Genomic DNA, 21,345 nt, shown 5'->3' on the forward strand with positions numbered 1-21,345 from the left:
TTATAAACCCATTTAACTATTAGGGTTCAGAAACTGCTGGGAACTAAGGCTTCAGAGATCACCTATTACACTAAGGGAGAAATATACTTGCCTTCAGTGCTTATCTTGTATATCTTAGCTTTGCTGCTTATTTGGTCACTTTCATCATCAGATACTGGCTCAACAATTGGGTACCTAATCAATGAGACACAAAAAAAGAGATATGAACACAATATTCTTCCCTACATTGCACTGTCCACCTTTTCTAGAATGAACAAGAGGAAACCTTGACAATATTTGGTGTTTCCCCACAGTAAATCTGTTTTCTTCCTTGGAACTATTCAGATTTTCCATTACTCCTGATTTTCCATCTTTCTATGCTTCTTTCCCCGTGTCTTACATCCTTTCAAAAGGAGATGTCTGTGATATGCTAAAAATAAACTGGGCACTCTCTCAGTATATTATCCTAACAGTACTGGGAAAAATCAGGTCAGAGAAATGACTATTTTGTTCTCCTCCTTATTAACAACTTACAGATGCAGTGGTCTGACAAAGACAGAGAGAGAGTGACATTTGAGACTGTCTGCCTTAGAGAATAGAGGCTTCTCAGCATCACTCTGTAGTCAGAAGTCAGCACCTAACTCTGGTAGCAGAGTGTCACATACAGCATACAAGCTGGGAAAAAACTGAGTCAGGGTAGGGTCTATTTGGATCTCCTCCATAAGGAGTTCATGACAACATCAATTTACAGATTCATTAGTTTATATAGTGAATACAAGGATACTCTGGACTACATAGTGGACTACATAAAGAATGAAGGAAAGAATAAAAGAAAAGATAGGCAGGCAGGCAGGCAGACAGACAGACAGACAGACAGAAAGACAGATGGATAGATATTGGGCTAAACAGAGATTGATTTTATACAGGCTGAGCCATTTGAACTTTGTATCAGCTTCAACTGGAACTTGCATCCAGACTAGGTCAGAGATAAAAGACATCAGACAAGCTGTCCACTTTTCTTATTATGGAGGCCAGAGGTTAAGACATAGTTCACAAAGGCATGAAGAAATTAACCAAAATGATAATGATCCAGGAATGAGGAATATAATAGTATTTTGAAACTGGTTTTGAAGTCAATCAACCAGTATGATCCTGCCAGGTACCTCATTGTACTCACAGAAAAAAATGTAATTTTACTCTCAAGTCTTCTTACCCAGAACATGAGGCTGTTGCCTTTAAAAGAAAAGTTTCAAAGATTCTCTTACTTACTCAATTGGTTCTTCCTTTGGGATCACAACTAAATCAGAAGAAAAAATATAGCATTAGTAAGATTCTTAAACATAACAAAAATCTCCCTAAAATCAATACCTATACATTAGAGCTTGTAAGTTCTTATTTCCATGTAGATTAGACCTGAATTCAATCCCCAGTAACAGGAAAAAGATTTACATCTCCTACAAAAAATACAAGATAGAAAGCTTAAGAACCAAAAAGGTTAAAAAAAATTAGAGCCAAGCACTGGTGACTCACACCTGTAATCCTAGCTACTCAGGAGGCTGAGAGCTGAGGACTGTGGTTCAAAGCCAGCCCAGGGCCAAATGTCCATGAGACTATTATCTCCAATTAGCCACCAGAAAACCTGAAGTAGTGATGTGGCTCAAAGTGGAAGAGAGCTTGCTTTGAGCAAAAGAGCTCAGGGGCAGTGCCCAGGCCCCAAGTTCAAGCCCTACAACAACAACAACAAAAAAAAAAAAAAAACACTGGAAAGGCTAGGGGGTTGTGGTTCTGCCACAATTTCAGCTATACTGAAGGCTAAAAACAGGGGATGAAGTTGGGAAGCTAGCCATGCAATGAGGAAGAATAGATAAAAGCAGGAACTAAAGATGTGGCTCAAGTAGGTAGGGCATAAACTATAAGAAAAACAAAGCTGCTAGGTGCTGGTGGCTGATACCTGTAATCCTAGCTACTCGGGAGACTGAGATCTGAGGATCCTCCTTCAAACAAGCTGGGGCAGGAAAGTCTCCAATTAACCACTCAAAACTGGAAGTGGGGCTGTGGCTCAAAGTAATAGAGCACTGGCCTTGAGCAAATGAGCTCAGGGACAGAGCCCAGACCCTGAATTCAAGCCCCAAGACCAACAACAACAAGAAAAAGCAAAGACAAGATAGTAGGAGGCCATGAAGTTCAGCCCCTAGTCCCCTACAGAAAAAAAACTGAAATGAATATATAAACAAGAATATATAAATATAGGAAAAGCAAGGACTACAGAGAAATAAACTTTACCAATCTAGACAGACCCTTATATGAGGAAAACCTAGGACTACCGTATGCAAAGCATCTCAAATCTCATTTCAGACATCTACAAAGACATTTCAACATGAGCCATGTTCTTTTCAGAGAACTCTACTTACAGGATCCCAATTCATCACTGCTGCTTGAATCCATTGACAAAAGACCCCTGGAGGGAAAAACAGATTCTCTTTGAAATGAGGGCTGCCAATATCATCAAAAATGTCAACTATAAAGGACAACCAGAATTTCTCTAAACTAAAAAACACCTTAAAAACCAGCACCAAATTCTTCTGGAATATCATTTCACATGACTAAGAGGGGGTGGCAATGTGAAGCCATATTTCTTTTTTCTTCCAGAGTATTGGGGATTGAACCCAAGGCTTTATACTTGCTAGGTAAGTTCTCTACTACCTGAGCTATATCCCAGACCTTGATCTCATGCTTTTGCTCAAACCAACCAAATTGAGACCTTCCTATCTCTCCCTCCCTAGATACTGGGATTATTATACCTGATTCACCATTTATTGAGCATCTACTATTTGTTACATACTAGGGCTACAAACAAAATGAAACTTCTAAGGATCTTATTCTCTACTGGCAAAGAGAAAAGTAAATAGACAAGTTTCATGAGACTCATTCTGAAATGACTGAAATAAGAAACTGCATTTATTTTTGTAGTGTTGGGAATGGAACCCGGGCCTTTGCTCATCCTAAGCAAGCACACTAGCACTGAGTTATATCATTAGCACTTACATAGTTCATTTTTTAGTTCTGTTTTTGAAATTTAATTTTATTGTCAAGATGGTCTGTAATCTTATCTGAGTATATTGGAAATCGTGGATACTGGTATTGGAAGTAGGAAATTGAAAGGGAATACCAAATTTGACAGACACAGGGTAAAAAAAAGACAAACAACTACAAAAGCAATACTTGCAAAACTGTTTGGTGTAAGTGAACTGAACACCTGGGGGGGGAGGGAAAGGGGGAGGAGGGAGGGGGTATGAGGGACAAGGTAACAAACAGTACAAGAAATGTATCCAATGCCTAACGTATGAAACTGTAACCTCTCTGTACATCAGTTTGATAATAAAAATTTGAAAAAAAAAAAGATGGTGTTCGGAGGGGTTACAGTTATATATGCAAGGCAGTGAGTACATTTCTCATTATACTTGTTACCCCCTTCCTCATTTTTCTCCCACCTTCCTTCCCCCCACAAACTTCATTTTTAACAAGCACTCCCAGTAAATTCTGATGCAGTAGGCTAAAGGACCACATTTTCAGAAACACTGAGTATTAGAGCCTTGTTTTTTCCTTAGAATTAGCAATTGAAAATATCATAATCAAACATGTTGTCTGTCTGACACAGCTACTTGGAAGGTTGATATGGAATAATTACCTCAGCCCAGGATTTGGGGACCAGCCAACGTGACAAAGCAACATCCACAACTCAAAAGAAAATAAATCAATAGAAGCTGATGCTGGTGGCTCAAGCCTGTAATCTCAGCTACTCATTAGGCTGAGATCAGAGGAGTTCTTTTTTTTTTTTTTTTTTGGCCAGTCCTGGGCCTTGGACTCAGGGCCTGAGCACCATCCCTGGCTTCTTCCCGCTCAAGGCTAGCACTCTGCCACCTGAGCCACAGTGCCCCTTCTGGCCGTTTTCCATATATGTGGTGCTGGGGAATCGAACCGAGAGCTTCATGTGTAGGAGGCAAGCACTCTTGCCACTAGGCCATATTCCCAGCCCCATTATTATTATTATTATTATTATTATTATTATTATTATTATTATTACTAAGGAATCGAACCCAAGGCTTCATGCATGCCAGACAAGCACTCTACCACTAAGCCACATTCCCAGCCCATAAGGAAGCATTTTTGAAATGTAAGGTTTTGTCTTAAGCTGGCCTTTTACCAAGATGGAGTTAAGACATACCTCAGATTGTTCAAGAAATAGCAGAGACTATGTTGAAAGTGAACTATACGACTTGGGGTGGAAAGGGTTTGGGTGGAAAAAAATTTGGGAGAAAATGAAGGAATAAGTGGCACTGTTCACAAAGAAATGGACTCATTACCTGACCTATGTAACTATATCCCCTTTTTACATCACCTTTACAATAAAAATAAATTTTAAGAAATAGAAGAGAGTTCTGGTATATTTGCAGGTTACTTGTATGCTGTTAATCTTATTTCAAAGTCATCGTATGTAAATGCAAACTATTCAAACTAGCCAATCACGAGCAGACTACGAACCCGAGCTCAGCCAATCTGAGCAAAGGGGCAGGGCCTGCTGTATTAGGGATAGTGAGGGGCAGCTTTCCTGCTCTGTGAGCTTGCTTGCCAAGTTTTGACTGATGGTGCCTCCTTTTGCAGAAGCAAATTTTGCCTTGCTGAGACAATTCTTTATTTTTGTGTCTATCGTGATTCCAGTGGTAGAGGATTTCATTTTAATGCAAGTGCAGGAAGAAAAGTTAACATGACTCTTATCTGCTATTAATCACCAAAAAATCCAGAGTGGAAATGAGTCAAGTGAAACAATTCCAGCCTTGATTAAGAATCAAGTGAGAGTGTGAGGTTCTAAATTCAATTCCCAATAATGGCATATTCATTAAGTAAATTTGGCACTGTCAAAATATTGAAGAAACAGGGGCTGGGAATATGGCCTAGTGGTAAGAGTCCTTGCCTCACATACATGAGGCCCTGGGTTTGATTCCTCAGCACCACATATACAGAAAATGGCCAGAAGTGGCACTGTGGCTTAAGTGGCAGAGTGCTAGCCTTGAGCAAAAAAGAAGCCAGGGACAGTGCTCAGGCCCTGAGATCATGGCCTAGAATTGGCCAAAAAAATATATATATATTGAAAAAACAGATGGCCCTTAGGTAACTCATTTTCTTTTCTGATCTTCTAATTCTAAACTCCATATACAGTATTGCTGTATATTATTATCACTATATTGTGACATCATTAACAAAATCATTATTTGTGGCCTCAAAGAATATTGGGGTATAACTAAATAATGAAAAGGACAAAAAGTTTGCCACTGTTTTAAAGTAGAATTTCTGCCTCTGAAGTGACAAGCCCTTTTCTTGCTCTCATGTGTGCACGTGCACTCTCGCTCTCTCTCTCGCGCGCTCTCTCTCTCTCTCTCTCTCTCTCTCTCTGTCATGGGGCTTGAACTCAGGGCCTGGGTCTGGTCCCTGGGCTCTTTTGCTTAAGGTCAGTGCTCTACCACTTGAGCCACAGTGCTACTTCCAGTTTTCTGGTGGTTAATTGGGGAGATAAGAGTCTCATGGACTTTCTTGCCCAGGCTGGCTTTGAACCGCAATCCTTAGACCTCAGCATCCTCAGTAGCTAGGATTTCAGGTGTGAGCCTCCAGCATCAAGCCCTTGTTCTCTTTTTTATGTTAATAATTACATTCATTAAATATTTAAAATGCAAAATGGTCAAAACAGAATTCTTGATTTCTTCCATTTAGCTCAGTTCCTACCCTGCTATTACCTATCACAGGCAAAATCCATCCAATGTTCAAGCTTCAATACTGCCCCCCAACATCAAAATCATTATCTCATAGTTGCTACCATCTTCTCTTTTACACACACATGCACATACACGCACGCACACACAACCCTTCATGAGGAAAAAAAAGGGGAGGCTGATACCCTTCCTGATGCCTAGTAAATTACGATGAAATACACATAGCACCCCAAAGTAGCTTTTGACGTGTGAGGAGTGTCACAAGAACTTTTTGCCCAGACTAGTGTGGAATATCAATCTTCTCAATATCTATATCCCAAGTAGCAAGGATTACAGGCACAAGTCAATGGCCTAGGCTATTACTCTCACTTACTCAGAGGATTGATCTCATCAATGAAATTAGTCACAATTATGCACAACTGGTAGGGGTAGCACACATCTGTATCCCAAGCACTATGAAGTTTGAAGGATTTCAAATTTAAAGCCAATCTGGGATATGTTTTACATGTTTCTTTCCTATTTTATTCTATCACCTTTTATTAACTTTTTTAATACAACTTTAGTATTATTATTATTATTATTATTATTGTGTTATACCGAGGGGTTACCAGTTCACAAGTCAGGTAACCAGTATATTTATTTGGGGGGCAATGTCACCCCTTCGCTTTCGGTTAAATTTAAGAAGAATAAGAAGCCTATCAACAGTGGATCACACCCATAATCCTAGCTACTCCAGAGGCTGAGATCTGAGGATCATGGTTTGAAGCCAGCCTGGTCAGGGGAGTCCATGAGACTCTCATTTCCAATTAAGCAGAAGTGGAGCTGTGACTCCAGTGGTAGATTTACTAGCCTCAATAAAAAAAAAAAATCTCAGACAGTGTAAAGGTTCCACTTTCAAGTCCCCAGACTGGCACAAAAAAAAAAAAGAAAAAGGAACAATATTTAAAGTTTCTCGTTTTTGTTTTGTTCACATTGTCATGTGCTTGATGCAGCGTCACATATACTAAAATTGGAGCAATACAGAGGTTAGCATGGCCCCTGTGTAAAGGTAACACACAAATTCATGAAGCATTCTAAATTTTTGAGTGAATGATAGTGACCGAGGGATTGTTTGTGGGGATAAGGTAAGTATAGAGAATGGTGTGAGAAAGTGAATGACTAAGGACAAACAACATCATGATACTTTGCATCTAAGTATAAGATGACATAAGGAAACTCACTGAAAGCTGTTGAGAAATAGAAGGGATAACAGACAAGAAGAAAGAGAAAGCAATGGAGATGTTTGATGTGATCAAAACACAATATATCCATGTGTGGAATATGATAGTGAAACCCAATTGTACAATTAACATTAAAAATGGGGCTGAGAAGATGGCCTAGTGGTAAAGTGCTCGCCTCGTATACATGAAGCCCTAGGTTCAATTCCTCAGCACCACATATATAGAAAAAAAGGCCGGAAGTGGTGCTGTGGCTCAAGTGGTAGATTGCTAGCTGTGAGCAAAAAGAAGCCAGGGACAGTGCTCAGGCCCTGAGTCCACACCCCAGGACTGGCAACAAAAACAAACAAACAAAAAACATTAAAAATGATTTTTAGGGCTGGGGATATAGCCTAGTGGCAAGAGTGCCTGCCTCGGATACACGAGGCGCTAGGTTCGATTCCCCAGCACCACATATACAGAAAACGGCCAGAAGCGGCGCTGTGGCTCAAGTGGCAGAGTGCTAGCCTTGAGCGGGAAGAAGCCAGGGACAGTACTCAGGCCCTGAGTCCAAGGCCCAGGACTGGCCAAAAAAACAAACAAAAAAAAAAAGATTTTTAAAAAATGGGCTGGAAATGTGGCTTAATGGTAGAGTGCTTGCCTAGCATGCATGGAGCCTTGGGTTCAATTCCTCAGTACTACATAAAGAGAAAAGGCTGGAAGTGGGGCTGTGGCTCAAGTGGTAGAGTATTAGACTTGAGCACAGACTCAGGGACAGAGCTCAAGCCTTGAGTTCAACCCTAGGACCAGCCCAAAAAAAAAGGTTATCAGTAAATAGCGAAGGTGAAGGAGGATGGACACAAAGGAGCTGTAGATAGATAGATAGATAGATAGATAGATAGATAGATAGATAGATAGATAGATAGACAGATAGACATAGATAGATAGATACAGTGATATATATGATATATTGTGTGTGTATATATAGATAGATAGATATCCCTCACCTATCATGAGTTACATTCCAGAGACCCCTAAGATAGGTAGAAAATCTACAAAGTAGCAGCATTATATAGTCTTTCCTCACCATATCATGGCTCACTTACTGCTACTTCCTGGATTGTCAGCTATCGTGAAGGTCTCCTGAAGGTAACTCTAGCAATAGGTGAGGATCACTAGTACTTTTTTTTTTAAAGTGATACAGCAAAGCAACAAATGAAACGTGATATAGCTAGGGACAACTGTATAGAGTACAGGAATTAAATTTGCAAAAACAGTTTTAAAAGGTGGCAGCAATGAAGAACAGTGATAGTGGGGTGAGCCTGATTAGAACACATGGTATGCATGTAGGGAAATATCACAACAAAGCCCTCTTGTACAACTAATTTATGCTAAAAAAATTTTTAAGGTTTGCATTTTATGATGCCAGCAGAATTATAAATAAAATTAAATGGATTAAATTTGCTAGGAAAGTAAGTTTAAACTAGCATTTCTTTTTGTTTATTTGTAGTCAGGAAAATTGGTTCATACCTGTAATCCCAGCTTTTTTGAGAGAAGTAACTAGAAGGATCAGAGTCCGAGGTAGACCTAGGCAAAAAGCATCACATCCTATTTTTAAAGTAGCTGAAAGGAGATGGGAGGGAAAAAAATGGAAGAGAGCAAGGGGAGTGCCATTATCCAAAAAGAAATGTATTATTTACCTAACTTATTTAACTGTAATTCCTCCGTACATAACCTTTATGATAACATTTTTTTTAAGAATGAGCCGGGTGCTGTTGGCTCATACCTATAATCCTAGCTACTCAGAAGGCTGAGATCTGAGGACTGTGGTTCAATGCCAGCCTGGGTAGGAAAGTCTGTGAGACACTTATCTCCAATTAACCACCAGAAAATCAAAAGTAGCACTGTGGCACAAAGTGGTAGAGCACTAGCCTTTAACTGAAGAGCTCAGGGAAAACACCCAGGCCCAGAGTTCAAGCCCCATGACTAACCAAAAATGGAAAATAAAAGAGCACTTCCAGAGTACTATAGATGCTTCAAGACATTAAGAAGTCAGTCCTTCTACTCTCAAGTAATCTTTCATGTTATGAATAAATATATTTATGTTTGCTCATTTATTTATTTTTGTAGTGCTACAGGGACAGCACCCAGGCCCAGAGTTCAAGCCCCAAGACTGATATACATACATACATACATATACAAAGTAACTAAAAGCCAGTTCTGGTAGCACATGGCTGTAATCCTAGCTAATCAGGAAGCCAAGATCTGAGAATCAAGGTCTGAAGACACCCCAGGCAGAAAAGTCCATGAGACTCTTCACCAATTCACCAGGAAGATCCATGAGAGTCTTATCTCCAACTCACCAGCAAAAGCCAGAAGTGGACCTGTGGTTCAAACAGTAGATCAATAAATTTGAAGGAAAAAGCCAAATGAGAGGGACAAACCCTCAAAGTTCAAGCCCTCCAAGTTCAAGCCCCCAAAGTTCAAGCCCTAGTATAGGCAAAAAATAAATAAAACTAAATCTGTGATATTGCCATGGTTCAAGTTGTGGAGTGCCTGCGTAGGACATGTGAGGTTCTAAGAACAAACCATTAGCACTGAAGAAAAAAAAAGATGAGTAGTTTCTAAATGATTCCTACATTCTTCAGTTTATCTCTTTGCCTTTAATGTCTGGCACACAATGTTTACCAGCTAATTTCTCCTGTCTCTCCAGAAGTCACATTCCCAAGATAAATGACATTATCTTATTTCTCCTCTACAAATTTCCAGATTATGAACGCATACATGTTATGTCATGCAGGCTAGGCAAGTGCTCAACCACTAAGCCACATTCCCAGTCGCCCACTATATGCTTTTAAGAAGTATTATGCTGTAACCTCTCTGTACATCAGTTTGATAATAAAAATTTGAAAAAAAAAGTATTATGCTCCCTGGGTATCGCATATACATCTATGTGAATTAGGGAAGGGAAGGGGAACATCAAAATGGTGAGACAAAGGATAAAGGGCGAACCAAAGCAATGGTGATACTCACCAGACAACATGTTGGAAATTAACTGTACAACTCGGGGTGGGGGGGAGATTAGGAGGAGGAAAGGTGGGAGAAAAATGGAGGGGTAACAAGTATGACAAGAAATGTACTCACTACTTTATGTATGTAACTGTAACCCCTCTGTATATCACCTTGACAGTAAAATTAAATTTTAAAAAGTATTATTCTACAGGGATGGTACCTTAGCTTGCATTTATCCCTTTATACATCTCTGTCTTATCATTGTCAGTATAGACAGATCTCACCAGAATTCTCTTTGGACAATACAGTAATTTGAACTCGGGGCCTAGTGCTATACCTTTTGAGCCAGGCTCTCAATTGCAGCACACTTTTTGGCCAAACTGCGACTTATTCAACTAGAACTTTAGCACATTTAAGCTCTTCCAAAAATTTGATATTACAAACACCACAACAAATGACCTTACTTTGTCTATAGAATGTTAAAAAAAAATGTCCAAGGGCTGGGAATGTGACTTAGTGGTAGAGTGCTTGCATGAAGTCCTGGGTTTGATTCCTCAGTACCACATAAACAGAAAAGACTGTAAGTGGCACTGTGGCTCAAGTGATACAGTGCAAGACTTGAGCAAAAATAAGATCAGGGACAGTGCCCGGGCCCTGAGTTAAAGCCCTAGAATTGGATGTGTGTGTGTGTGTGTGTGTGTGTGTGTGTGTGTGTGTGTGTGTCCTTCCACAGAGATGAGTGATAAATGACACAGCCTGGGTATGTCTACAGGTGATTATATGAACAATGGTTACAGTAGAAGAGGGGTATTATAAAGAAAAAAGAAAGAGCCAAGAGGCTTGGCATAGTGCAGTGACTCCTATCTGTAATAATCACTGCTGGGAGAATTGATATAGAAGGAGATTACTGAGAAGCCAACCTGGGCAAAATGTTTTCAAGACACATCTGAATCAGTAAGTTGTGGTGGTATATGCCAAGGGACACAGGAAGCTATGCAAATGGAATACAATCCTCAAATATGGATCTAGGAACACAGAGAAGGTATCTCACAGAGGGTCAGCACATGATGAGCTTCCAACAGCTATCTCAGCCAGCAAAAACTACAGGGACATAGAGAACTTTCCCTTGGGTACAAGCTGCTCTGTTATCCCAATACCTGACAGGCCACTTTTTCCATTTCCCCATCTTTAGGATACATCTTTTGTCCCAAAACACAAGCGTTAACATACAGGCTGGAGGTGTAGCTCAGGGTAATAGTGCTTGATAAGCAAGCATTAGCTTGGGTTCCATCCACAGCACCATAAAATAAAGCAACAAAAAAAAAGTAACAAGAAAGCACAATGCTAATCAATACACAGCTCTTCAAATACATTCCTTCTCCTGTAAAGTAATACAGATATAAGTATTTATTACTCATAAATAGAAGTAAAAACATATTTGAGCTTTCTATACAGTATTTTAAGAGAAAGTTTAGAAATTTCATACATTCTAAATTTAAAACAAGGATATAATTATTTTTGTGTCTATGATTGCTATTTTCTAGCCTAAATGATCAGTTTTTTTCAGTACCACCTTTATACAGTTATTTTCAGTACCAACTTTATACAGCTATGCAAAGAAGAGAACTGAAATGGATGTTTTGATTCTTCCCATTATTCCCAGATACTGACTACGAGGCAGATGCAGAAGGATCTCAACTACAAGGCCAACCCAACCTAGGCAAATGAAGAAGTAAGATCTTGTCTCATGAATAAAATGTATCTGGGTGCTGATGGCTGGGAACCTAGCAATTCAGGAGTCAGAGACCGGGAAGAGTCAGGTGCTAAGCCAGCCACGGAAGAAAAGTTTGGGAGAATTTATTTTCCAATTAGTCTGGAAAATGGCAAATCCCAGTCAGGGTAACGATAGTTATGTGCCAGCCTTGAGCAAGTAAGCCTGGTCAGAGCACAAGGTCCTGAATTCAAGTCCTGTTAGCAGCAATGAAAAAATGAGGCAAATATGGAAAAATGAGAAAACAATTAGGGTTATGGCTCAAGGGCTGGGTCTAGCATGCAACAGGGAATAAGCTAAATCCATAGGACCAAAACAGAAAAAAAGAGAGGTTGACTACATTTTACCAGATAACATTTGAGCTGTGAAATTTCACAGGAAGCTAGGGTCATAGCTTACTGGTAGACCACTTGCTAGTATGTGCAAGACCCTGGGTTCCATCCCTAATATTTTAAGCAGCAAATAAAATTTCAAAACAAAGACAAGGATAAACATAGCAATAAGAATAACTGAGTTCATGCAAAGTACTGGAAAACTACTTAACCCTTTGATTCCAACAGATGAAAAGAACATGTCAACTCTGCCTTTCTGGCCAGCACTGCAACTGTCTTGGTGAAGGAAAAATTTAGTGGCCACCAGGCTATACCACACTCACTGTGACCTGAGTTTAAAGACAAAGGAAGTCTCAGAGGTAAAAGCTGTTTTGTGGGCAGAAAGGTCCACTCTGCCAAGTAAATGCAGGAATCTTAGCAGGCCCAGTCCACTTTCACTACTGCTGCTGGGCAAGAGGAAGTGGGGATGTGGCAAGTGGACTATGGGCCCTTGCATGTGCTCTTCATTCAAGCATCAGAAATGTAGCTCTATGTCTAGAACCATACTTCATAATCCCCTTGAAGATCCATCCCAGTTTCCAGTAGAAAAGGCAACAAATGTACAACCAATCAATACTCATGTGATTGAATGTGAATGATACTTACTCAGTCTCCCATTTTTCACTGGGGTTCTTTAAAGCCTTGCGCTTTTGTCCTTTGGCAGCTGAAAGAATAATAGCTGATTCATAATCAGAAAATTGGTACCATCAAGCACTTAGAAAAAAATGTAAACCTTACAGGAGCCCAATAGTCAAACACAGAAAAATAGATACCATGTATGAAAGTTGTATATTTGCTGCCTTCTGAGTGACTTTGTGTAGGGATGACTGAGACATCAGTGCAGTGAGCTGGGTAACACCATCACAGGAATGGAGGACTATGTTCTTAGAGGCTAGGTTATGTGGGCCAATGAGGCACACAGGGGCATAAGGAGTGACATGACATCTCATACTTGCAGCGGTATCCTTCACTTAATCTGCAAACTCGACATTTCGACATTCACCTCCATCCACAGTGCTAGTAACTACCAGAGGCTTAAAAACCAAGCTTACCATTATAGACTAGAATGACGATGTCCATCACTGGGAAGGTTAAAAAATTATGAAAGTGGGGGGAAGGGAAGGGAGGAGAAAAACGAGGAAGGGGTAACAAGTATGACAAGAAATGTACTCACTACCTTAAGTATGTAACTGTAACCCCTCTGTACATCATCTTGACAATATAAAAAGAAACAAAAAAGAACCAAACTTACTGTCACTCATTCCTTTACTTAAGGAATCTATTAAACATGAGTCACATGCTAATCATGAAGCTTAGAGCCTGAGAGTGACTTTAGCCTCACTTGGATGAAGAAGATTCCTCCTGTGAAAAAGGGAACTGACTCAGGACCATGATTTAGCACTATGTGACTGTGACTGATGCATCTGAAGAGACTTTTAAAAGGTGAGAATCTAGGAGGGAGGAGCTGCTAAACTTATGGCCAGAGGAATTAACAGTATGGTATAGTCCTGTGGAAAATGAGATAGAATTTTATCCACAGTATGAAACACAGAAAGACAGAAAAAAGAAAGGCAGAGAAAAAAGGAAATGAGCAGAAGAGACTAGAAGGTAAGGGGGTAAAGGAGTGAGACAGAGGAGAGAAAGGGGAAAAAAGAAGAACAGAAAAATGGCCAGGCACTGGTGGCTCACACCTGTAATCCTAGCTACTCAGAATGAGATCGGAGGAACACAGTTTGAAGCCAGTCCAGGCAGAAAAGTCCATGAGACCCTTATCTCCAATTAACCACAAGAAAACCAGAAGTGCACTGTTGTTCAAAGTGGTAGAGCACTAGCCTTGACCACAGAGGCTCAGGGACAGAGCTCAGGCTCTGAGTTCAAGCCCCACAAGTGAGAAAAAAAATCAGAAAAGAACAGTATACCCTCACAAAAGTTGCAAGGAAAAAGCACTCGAGAGTTATAGAAAATCAAATACTAAGAAATAGGAGCATGAGAAAGACAGAGCCATATGTGTGACTCCCACATTTCTACAAAAGATCCTTTCCACTGGGGTGACCAAACCTAATCACTGTTAAGGAAGTTGTCATAATGTATAAAGCACTGCAGGTAAGACAGGCAGCTCTGCAGCCCTACCATAGAAACATCAAAAAATAAGGCACAGAAGACACACTGGGCCAAATGGCCACATTCTGTGGGACAGACATATTGGCATACCTGGTTTAACAGATGTTATGCATATATGTTTGGTTTTTTCCTTCCTTTTCCTTGGTTCCTCCACTTCCCTCACAGAAACATCATCAGCTGATTTTTTACCTGTAATGTTTAGGTTAGTCTCAGGATCATTTGGTGAATAGCCAGGACATTCACCAGGATCCTGTTTCTCAATGATATTATCAGATTAATTATGCTAGGAGACTGAGTACATACACTTCATTTTTTTGTGCTGGTCATTGGGCTTAAACTCAGGGCCTAAGCACTGTACCTAAGCTTCTTTTGCTCAAAGTTAGCACTCTACCACTTGATTCACAGCTCCATTTCCTTTTTTGTGACTAAATGGAGCTAAGAGTCTCACAGACTGTCCTGCCCCCGATGGGTTAGAACCATGATCCTCAGACCTCAGCCTCCTGAGTAGCTGGACTGCAGGCATGAGCCACAGGTGCCCAACTCATCCATCTCATTTTCAGCACTATGCGCTGATCATGGAAATTACCTTCCATTAGCTCAGGAGCCTACAAATTGTTATTGTCATCATCAGTAACAGTTGAAGGTTCCTGGATGAATAGTTTTATCACAAGGTCAGATAATTCTTCCAAAATTAAATCTGAAACTCCAGACACAATCTTTTATAAATAAATATTCTCCCTTTACCCCCTCCTCAAACACATCACTTTACTGAGGGCAAAGTGAACAAGCTGGACAATGTGACAATAAACATTACCGTCAAAGGCTAGGAATGTGGTTTAGTGGTAGAGTGTTTGCCTAGCATGCATGAAGCACTGGGTTCAATTCCTCAGTACCACATAAACAGAAAAAGCTGGAAGTGGCACTGTAGCTCAAGTGGTAGAGTGCTAGCCTTGAGCAAAAGAAGCTCATGGACAGTTCCCAGACCCTGAATTCAAGCTCTATAACCGACAAAAAGAAAAATTAAAGTCAGTGTCTTGTTTATGTTATGCTGGCTTCTTCGTCTTTTTTCTTTAGTTATCATTTTACTGGGAGCAGTGACAGATAAAAGAGCAATAAAAGACCAGTGTCAAATAATTTTCTCTAAATAGCATGATGTGTTTTCTCAATGTTTCTCAAACAGGAATCTGTAAATAGATATATTCACTACTCCATAGCAAAATGAGAAAAAGTAGGAGTTTCTTTTTTATCAAGTTAAATTTCTAAAATTCAGTAGACTGTTCCAAATTTAGTAATTATGTTCTGGCTAAACTTCTAGTATTCCCTAACTTGTATAACTATGCCAGTATTAAGTGGTTTCTGGAACAGTTGAAAACATAGCTCACAAGTCTCCAGCATGATAGAAAGATGGTGGGATCCAAGCCTTATTCCTTTCTTCTTCATGTTATTCCCACATATGAAGGAACAGAATAAAAAGCTAAAGGTGCAACAGAAAAGCCCCCAAGTTCTCAGTCTCAGCTCTTAAACATGTCCCTTCTGCTTTTGGGGTGGATCTCTAGGCAGGTATGAAGTCTTACGTGGAGGATACTCAAGGGTTAAAGCAGCATAAATAGTTATTGCCATGATGGGAAATGAATATGGAGGTGCGAGAACGCAGCCACATATACATCTGGCACATATGCAGAAAGAAATGGTAGCACTCCTAAGGGATTATAAAATCCACATTTGCCTATTAGGATTCAGAAACTTTCAGGGTACTAAATCTTCAGAGATCACCTACTACTCTAAAGGAGAAATATACTTGCCTTCAGTGCTTATAGTGCATATATTAGCTGAGCTGCTAATTTGGCCATTTTCATCATCAGATATTGCCTCAACAATCGGGTACCTAATCAATAAGACATTAAAAAAAAGATTTGAACACAGCATTCTTCTCTTTATAGCATTGTTCACCTTTCCTAGAATAAACAAGATGACTTCTTGCCAATATGTGATCTTTTCCCCACAGTAACTTTTTATTTTCCTTTAAACTATTCAGATTTTCCATTGCTCCTGATTTTCTACCTTTCTATGCATCTTTCCTTTTTCCATACACCATTTCTAAAGGACATGTCTGTTCTGTGTCAAGTGTAAACTAAGCACTCTCTCAGCATATTATCCTAACAGTACTAGGAAAAATCAGGTCAAAGAAATATCTATTTGGTTCTCCTCATTATCAACTTACAGATGCAGTGGTCTGACAAATGCAAAGAGCAACAGTTCACTGTCTGCCTTAGAGAACAGAGGTTCTCCTCAGCATTACTCTGCAATCAGAAGCCAGCACCCGGGCTGGGAATATGGCCTAGTGGCAAGAGTGCTCACTTCGTATACATGAAGCCCTGGGTTCGATTCCTCAGCACCACATATACAGAAAATGGCCAGAAGTGGCGCTGTGGCTCATGTGGCAGAGTGCTAGCCTTGAGCAAAAAGAAGCCAGGCACAGTGCTCAGGCCCTGAGTTCAAGCCCAGGACTGGCAAAAAATAAAAATATACAGAAGCCAGAACCCAACTCTGGTGGCAGGGTGTCACACATAGCATACAACCATTTAGCCAGGAATTACACCCAGCAATTCTGCCTACACTACCCAGGTTGAAATGTTCAAGCACTTCCTGGGGTTCTTTGCTAGCCTTTACAATTCCAGCAGGCTTAAGTTCATCACCTTCCAGTATTTTCTAAGCATTGTATGATAGCTGTGACAAATTATTTTGTTTGAGGGCAGTACTAAGATTAAGCATGGCTTCACACTTGCTTGGCTTTTTTACTTGGCTGATGCTCTACCACTTGAGCAATGGTTGTGATCCTCCTACTCATTTGATGTTTTGGAGTAAATACAGGTGTTTGTTGTTTTTGTTTTTCTAGCCTAGAATTGCTATCCTCCAGATCTCCACATTCTGAGTAACTAGAATTATTGGTGGAAGTCACCAATATCTGGTTCCTATCACTCTTCACCCATTTCTTCTCACTAAGTTCTCTTTCCCAATGAGCCTCAGGATTTTTCCACAACACTACGTGTTTCAGTACTGGACACTGAACTCAGTGCCTTGCAATCATGCTTCATTTTTTCCATTCAAGACTTTTGTTCTACCATTTGCGCTCCACTTTCACCTCTGGCTTTCATTGCTTAACAGGAGCTAGGACTCTCATGGATTTCTCTGTGCATGCTGGCTTCAAATTGTGATTCACAGATCTCAGCCTCCTGCGTAGCTAGATTACTGGCTTGTCTCAGTGGCTCCCTGGCTTCAACTTCCCTTATGCAATCCAATGAATAACTAAGGATTGAGCAATTAATCCTATACCTACATGCCTGCATGCAGATATATATGTATGTGTGTATAGAGATGTATACACATATGTATATATACATATATATTATATACATCAACATGCACAGCTAGACACACACATACAGGGTCCAATTTCCTTCCTGCGAGTTTCATGGGAAGGACTGATATTTTGAGTCAACAGGTACACTTTGACTATATCTATTTTGCATACACAGGTACTTATTCTCACTGAGCCATCCTAGGTTCTATTAGTCTTTAAGTGTTTTCATTATTAGTCCTGCCTACAGGACTCTGAATGTACTATTCCAAACTGAACTATATTTTTCTTGATCCACTCTTCCTATAGTATGCCTTATATAGACCCCATCTACGTTTTGACCAGGACATGTGGGCATTTCTGTCAAACCCTATTAAAAACTGATTTTACCTATATGCCCTCTGTCTATCACTATTATAGTAAAGATAAGTAAATAAATCACTGAATTTCTTTAAATATTTTCTCAACATCTACTTGGTGTTGATCTCAGGATAGACACACACACACACTCACAAAAAAAAATCCAGTCAAAAAGACTGGAACAATTTGGTTTGTGAGGGTTTGTTTTTATTAATTTGCCTTTTATTATTATTATACAAGAGATGTACAGAGGGATTACAATTACATAAGTAAGGTAATGAGTACATATCCTTTCCTACAGTATCTTCTCTTCCCTCACACTCTCCTAGTCCCTCCCTCCCAACTCCACCCAAGGGGTTGTATAGTTTACATTCATTAGTGTCCAGTGAGTTCTATTGCTACACTTTTTAACCCTTTTCCCCTCAAGCTCTGTACCCTCCCCCAACCCCTCTGAAGATGTATACATGAATGAATACACCATACATAAGATAAAGAAGACAGAATCATCAAAAACTATAAAAAAAAGAAAAAAAGAAAGAAAAGAAAACAGGCTGGGAATGTGACTTAGTGGTAGAGTGCTTGCCTAGCATGCATGAAGCCCTGGGTTCGATTCCTTGGCACCACATAAACAGAAAAAGCCAGAACTGGCACTGTGGCTCAAGTGGTAGAGTGCTATCCTTGAGCAAAAGAATCTCAGGGGCAGTGCCCAGGCCCCGAGTTTCCAAGCCCCAGGATGGGCAAAAAAAAAAAAAGAAAATGAGAGGTCTTTTGTTTCTATATCTTGGAGTTCGTTTCAATAGGTGTTTAATTTTGTATTTGTGCCTTCGTGTTGCCTTCGTGTTTCTCTCCTAAGAGTAGCCTCTTTTGGTCTCACTGTGTGTGACTATCTAGAATCCTGTAATATTTATCATATCCCAGTGCACACAGTGAGGCCAAAAGAGGCTACTCTTAGGAGAGAAACACAAAGGCATAAATATAAAATTATATACCTACTGAAACAAACTCCAAGATATGCAAGCAAAAGATCTCTTGTTTTCTTTTTAAGCTTTTGATGATTCTGTCTTCTTTACCTTATGTATCATATATTCATGTCTTCAGAAGGGTTGGAGGAGGGTACAGAACTTGAGGGGAAAAGGGTTGAAAAGTGCAGCAGTGGGACTCACTGGACACTGATGAATGTCAACTCTACAACTCCTTGGAAGGAGCTGGGAAGGAGGGACTGGGAGAGAGTGAGGGAAGAGAAGATACTGTAGGAAAGGAAATGTACTCATTACCTGACTTATGTAATTGTAATCCCTCTGTATGTCACTTCTATAATAACAATAAATAAAATTAATTTAAAAAATTACTTTGTGGACTGGCAAGATCCCCTAACAATTGACTGAGATGTTGCACAAATATAATACATTGTGTAGGTTGAACTCTTAGGCTCTTTATTCTTTACATTCTCATTTTATGATTAACCAAGTTATATGAAAATTATAATAAACATTTGTAAAATTTAATTTATTCTAACTGCTTAAAATAAAATTATTCACTTTGAGAAAGTTGTTTTACAAAGTAGTAAGACGAAATAGAAAACAACTCTGTACATCTCACCAATCCGGGGTGCGAAATTGACCAGGCTGGTCAGGATTTTCTTCTGACTTGTCCATTTCTGTAGTGAAGACAAACATACACTTGCTTAAGAAAGCCAGAACTCAGAAGGAAGGTACCGTTTCTACATTCTGCATTTATATTTGGGTACTATTTTATACCAATTTAAAGCCAAAAACTTCGGTTTATTTTGAACAGGAGAGTTTGAACTCAAGACCACATGATTGCCACTTGAAATATACTCCCAGCTTTCTAAAATTTTATTTTGCTAAATGACAAGTATCTAAAATGTTTTATATTTTTATTGTAAAGGTGATGCACAGAGGGATTACAGTTACATACATTAGTGTTTTAACAATGTCACCTCTTCCCTCTTTTCCAACTCTTTCCTTCCCAACCATCTCCCCCAAGAAATTGTATATTAAAATATATTTTGATGCTAATTTTCCCTCATCAAAAAAAACACAGGGAATAGGAATGTGGCTTAGTGGTAGAGAGTGCTTGCTAGCATGCATGAAGCCCTGAGTTTGATTCCTCAGTGCCACATAAACAGAAAAAGCCAGGAGTGGCACTGTGGATCAAGTGGTAGAGGGCTAGGCTTGAGCCAAAGAAGCTCAGGGACAGTGCCCAGACCCTGAGTTCAAGCCCTAGAACTGGCAAAAATAAAAACTACAAGTCAGTCACTGTGGTGCACGTTCATAATCCTAGCTACTCCAGAGATTCGAAGCCAGCCCTCGCAACAAAGTCCGTGAGACTCTTACCTCTAATAAACTACTCAGAAAAAGCTAGACATGGCCCTGTGATAAAGCACTAGCCTTAAGCAAAAGAAGCTCAGGTACAGCACCTAGGTCCCAAGTTCAAGCCCCCAAACTGGCGAGGAAAAAAAAAAAAAAAGCTAGGCACCAGTGACTCACATCTGTTGTAATCCTAGCTACTAAAAAGGCTCAGATCTGAAAACTGAAGTTTGAAGCCAGCCCGAGCAAGGAAATCCATGAGATTGTTATCTCCGATCAACCACCAAAAAGCCAGAAGAGCACCAGCTCTTCGTAGAAAAGCTCAGGGAAGGCTCTATGGCCCTAAGTTCAAGTCACAGGACAGGCATTAAAAAAAAGTGCCAAAAGGAACGAGGGAAGGGGGAGGGGAGGTAAACAGACCAGGAGATTCACATCAAAAATAACTAAAAAAGGGGCTGGGAATATGGCCTAGTAGCAAGAGTGCTTGCCTCGTATATATGAAGCCCTGGGTTCAATTCTTCAGCACCACATATATACAAAAGGCTAGAAGTGGCGCTGTGGCTCAAGAGGCAGAGTGCTAGCCTTGAGCAAAAAGAAGCCAGGGACAGTGCTCAGGCCCTGAGACCAAGCCCCAGGACTGGCAAAAAAAAAAAAAAAAACACACACTAAAACAGGGCTGGGAATATGGCCTAGTGGTAAAGTGCTCCCCTTGTATACATGAAGCCCTGCCTTCGATTCCTCAGCACCACATAAATAGAAAAGGCCGGAAATGGCTCTGTGGCTTAAGTGGTAGAGCGCTAGTCTGTTGTTGTTTTTTTTCACATTTTATTATCAAACTGATGTACAGAGAGGTTACAGTTTCATACTTTGGGCATTGGATACATTACTTGTACTGTTTGTTACCTCGTCCCTCATACCCTCCTCCCTTCTCCCCCTTTCCCTTTCCCCCCATGAGGTGTTCAGTTCACTTAGACCAAACAGTTTTGCAAGCATTGCTTTTGTAGTTTTTCTTTTTTTACCCTGTGTCTCTCAATTTTGGTATTCCCTTTCAATTTCCTAGTTCTAATACCAGTATACAGGTT

At 40.0% G+C, this 21,345-nt stretch overlaps 1 protein-coding gene and 1 non-coding gene across 3 annotated transcripts in view; one reads left to right on the plus strand and one right to left on the minus strand.

Moving 5' to 3' along the window:
* Positions 1-19,897, minus strand: part of Gcna (germ cell nuclear acidic peptidase) — a 75,139-nt gene extending 55,242 nt beyond the window's left edge. For both annotated transcript variants that reach the window (XM_048335819.1, XM_048335818.1), the window contains exons 1-7: positions 19,533-19,897; positions 16,018-16,100; positions 14,306-14,404; positions 12,701-12,758; positions 2,391-2,437; positions 1,249-1,276; positions 92-174 (exon numbers count right to left, since the gene is read on the minus strand). In XM_048335819.1, coding sequence (XP_048191776.1) covers positions 92-174; positions 1,249-1,276; positions 2,391-2,437; positions 12,701-12,758; positions 14,306-14,404; positions 16,018-16,100; positions 19,533-19,609 — 475 coding nt within the window. In that variant the 5' untranslated portion in view covers positions 19,610-19,897. The remainder of the gene's footprint in view (positions 1-91; positions 175-1,248; positions 1,277-2,390; positions 2,438-12,700; positions 12,759-14,305; positions 14,405-16,017; positions 16,101-19,532) is intronic.
* LOC125344369 lies at positions 6,724-6,827 on the plus strand. Its single transcript, XR_007209503.1, has one exon. It is a non-coding gene; the product is annotated as a U6 spliceosomal RNA (small nuclear RNA).
* Positions 19,898-21,345: the final 1,448 nt, after the last annotated feature.

This window comes from Perognathus longimembris, chromosome 28 (genome assembly GCF_023159225.1).
Source record: "Perognathus longimembris pacificus isolate PPM17 chromosome 28, ASM2315922v1, whole genome shotgun sequence".
NCBI classification, from domain to species: Eukaryota; Metazoa; Chordata; class Mammalia; order Rodentia; family Heteromyidae; genus Perognathus; species Perognathus longimembris.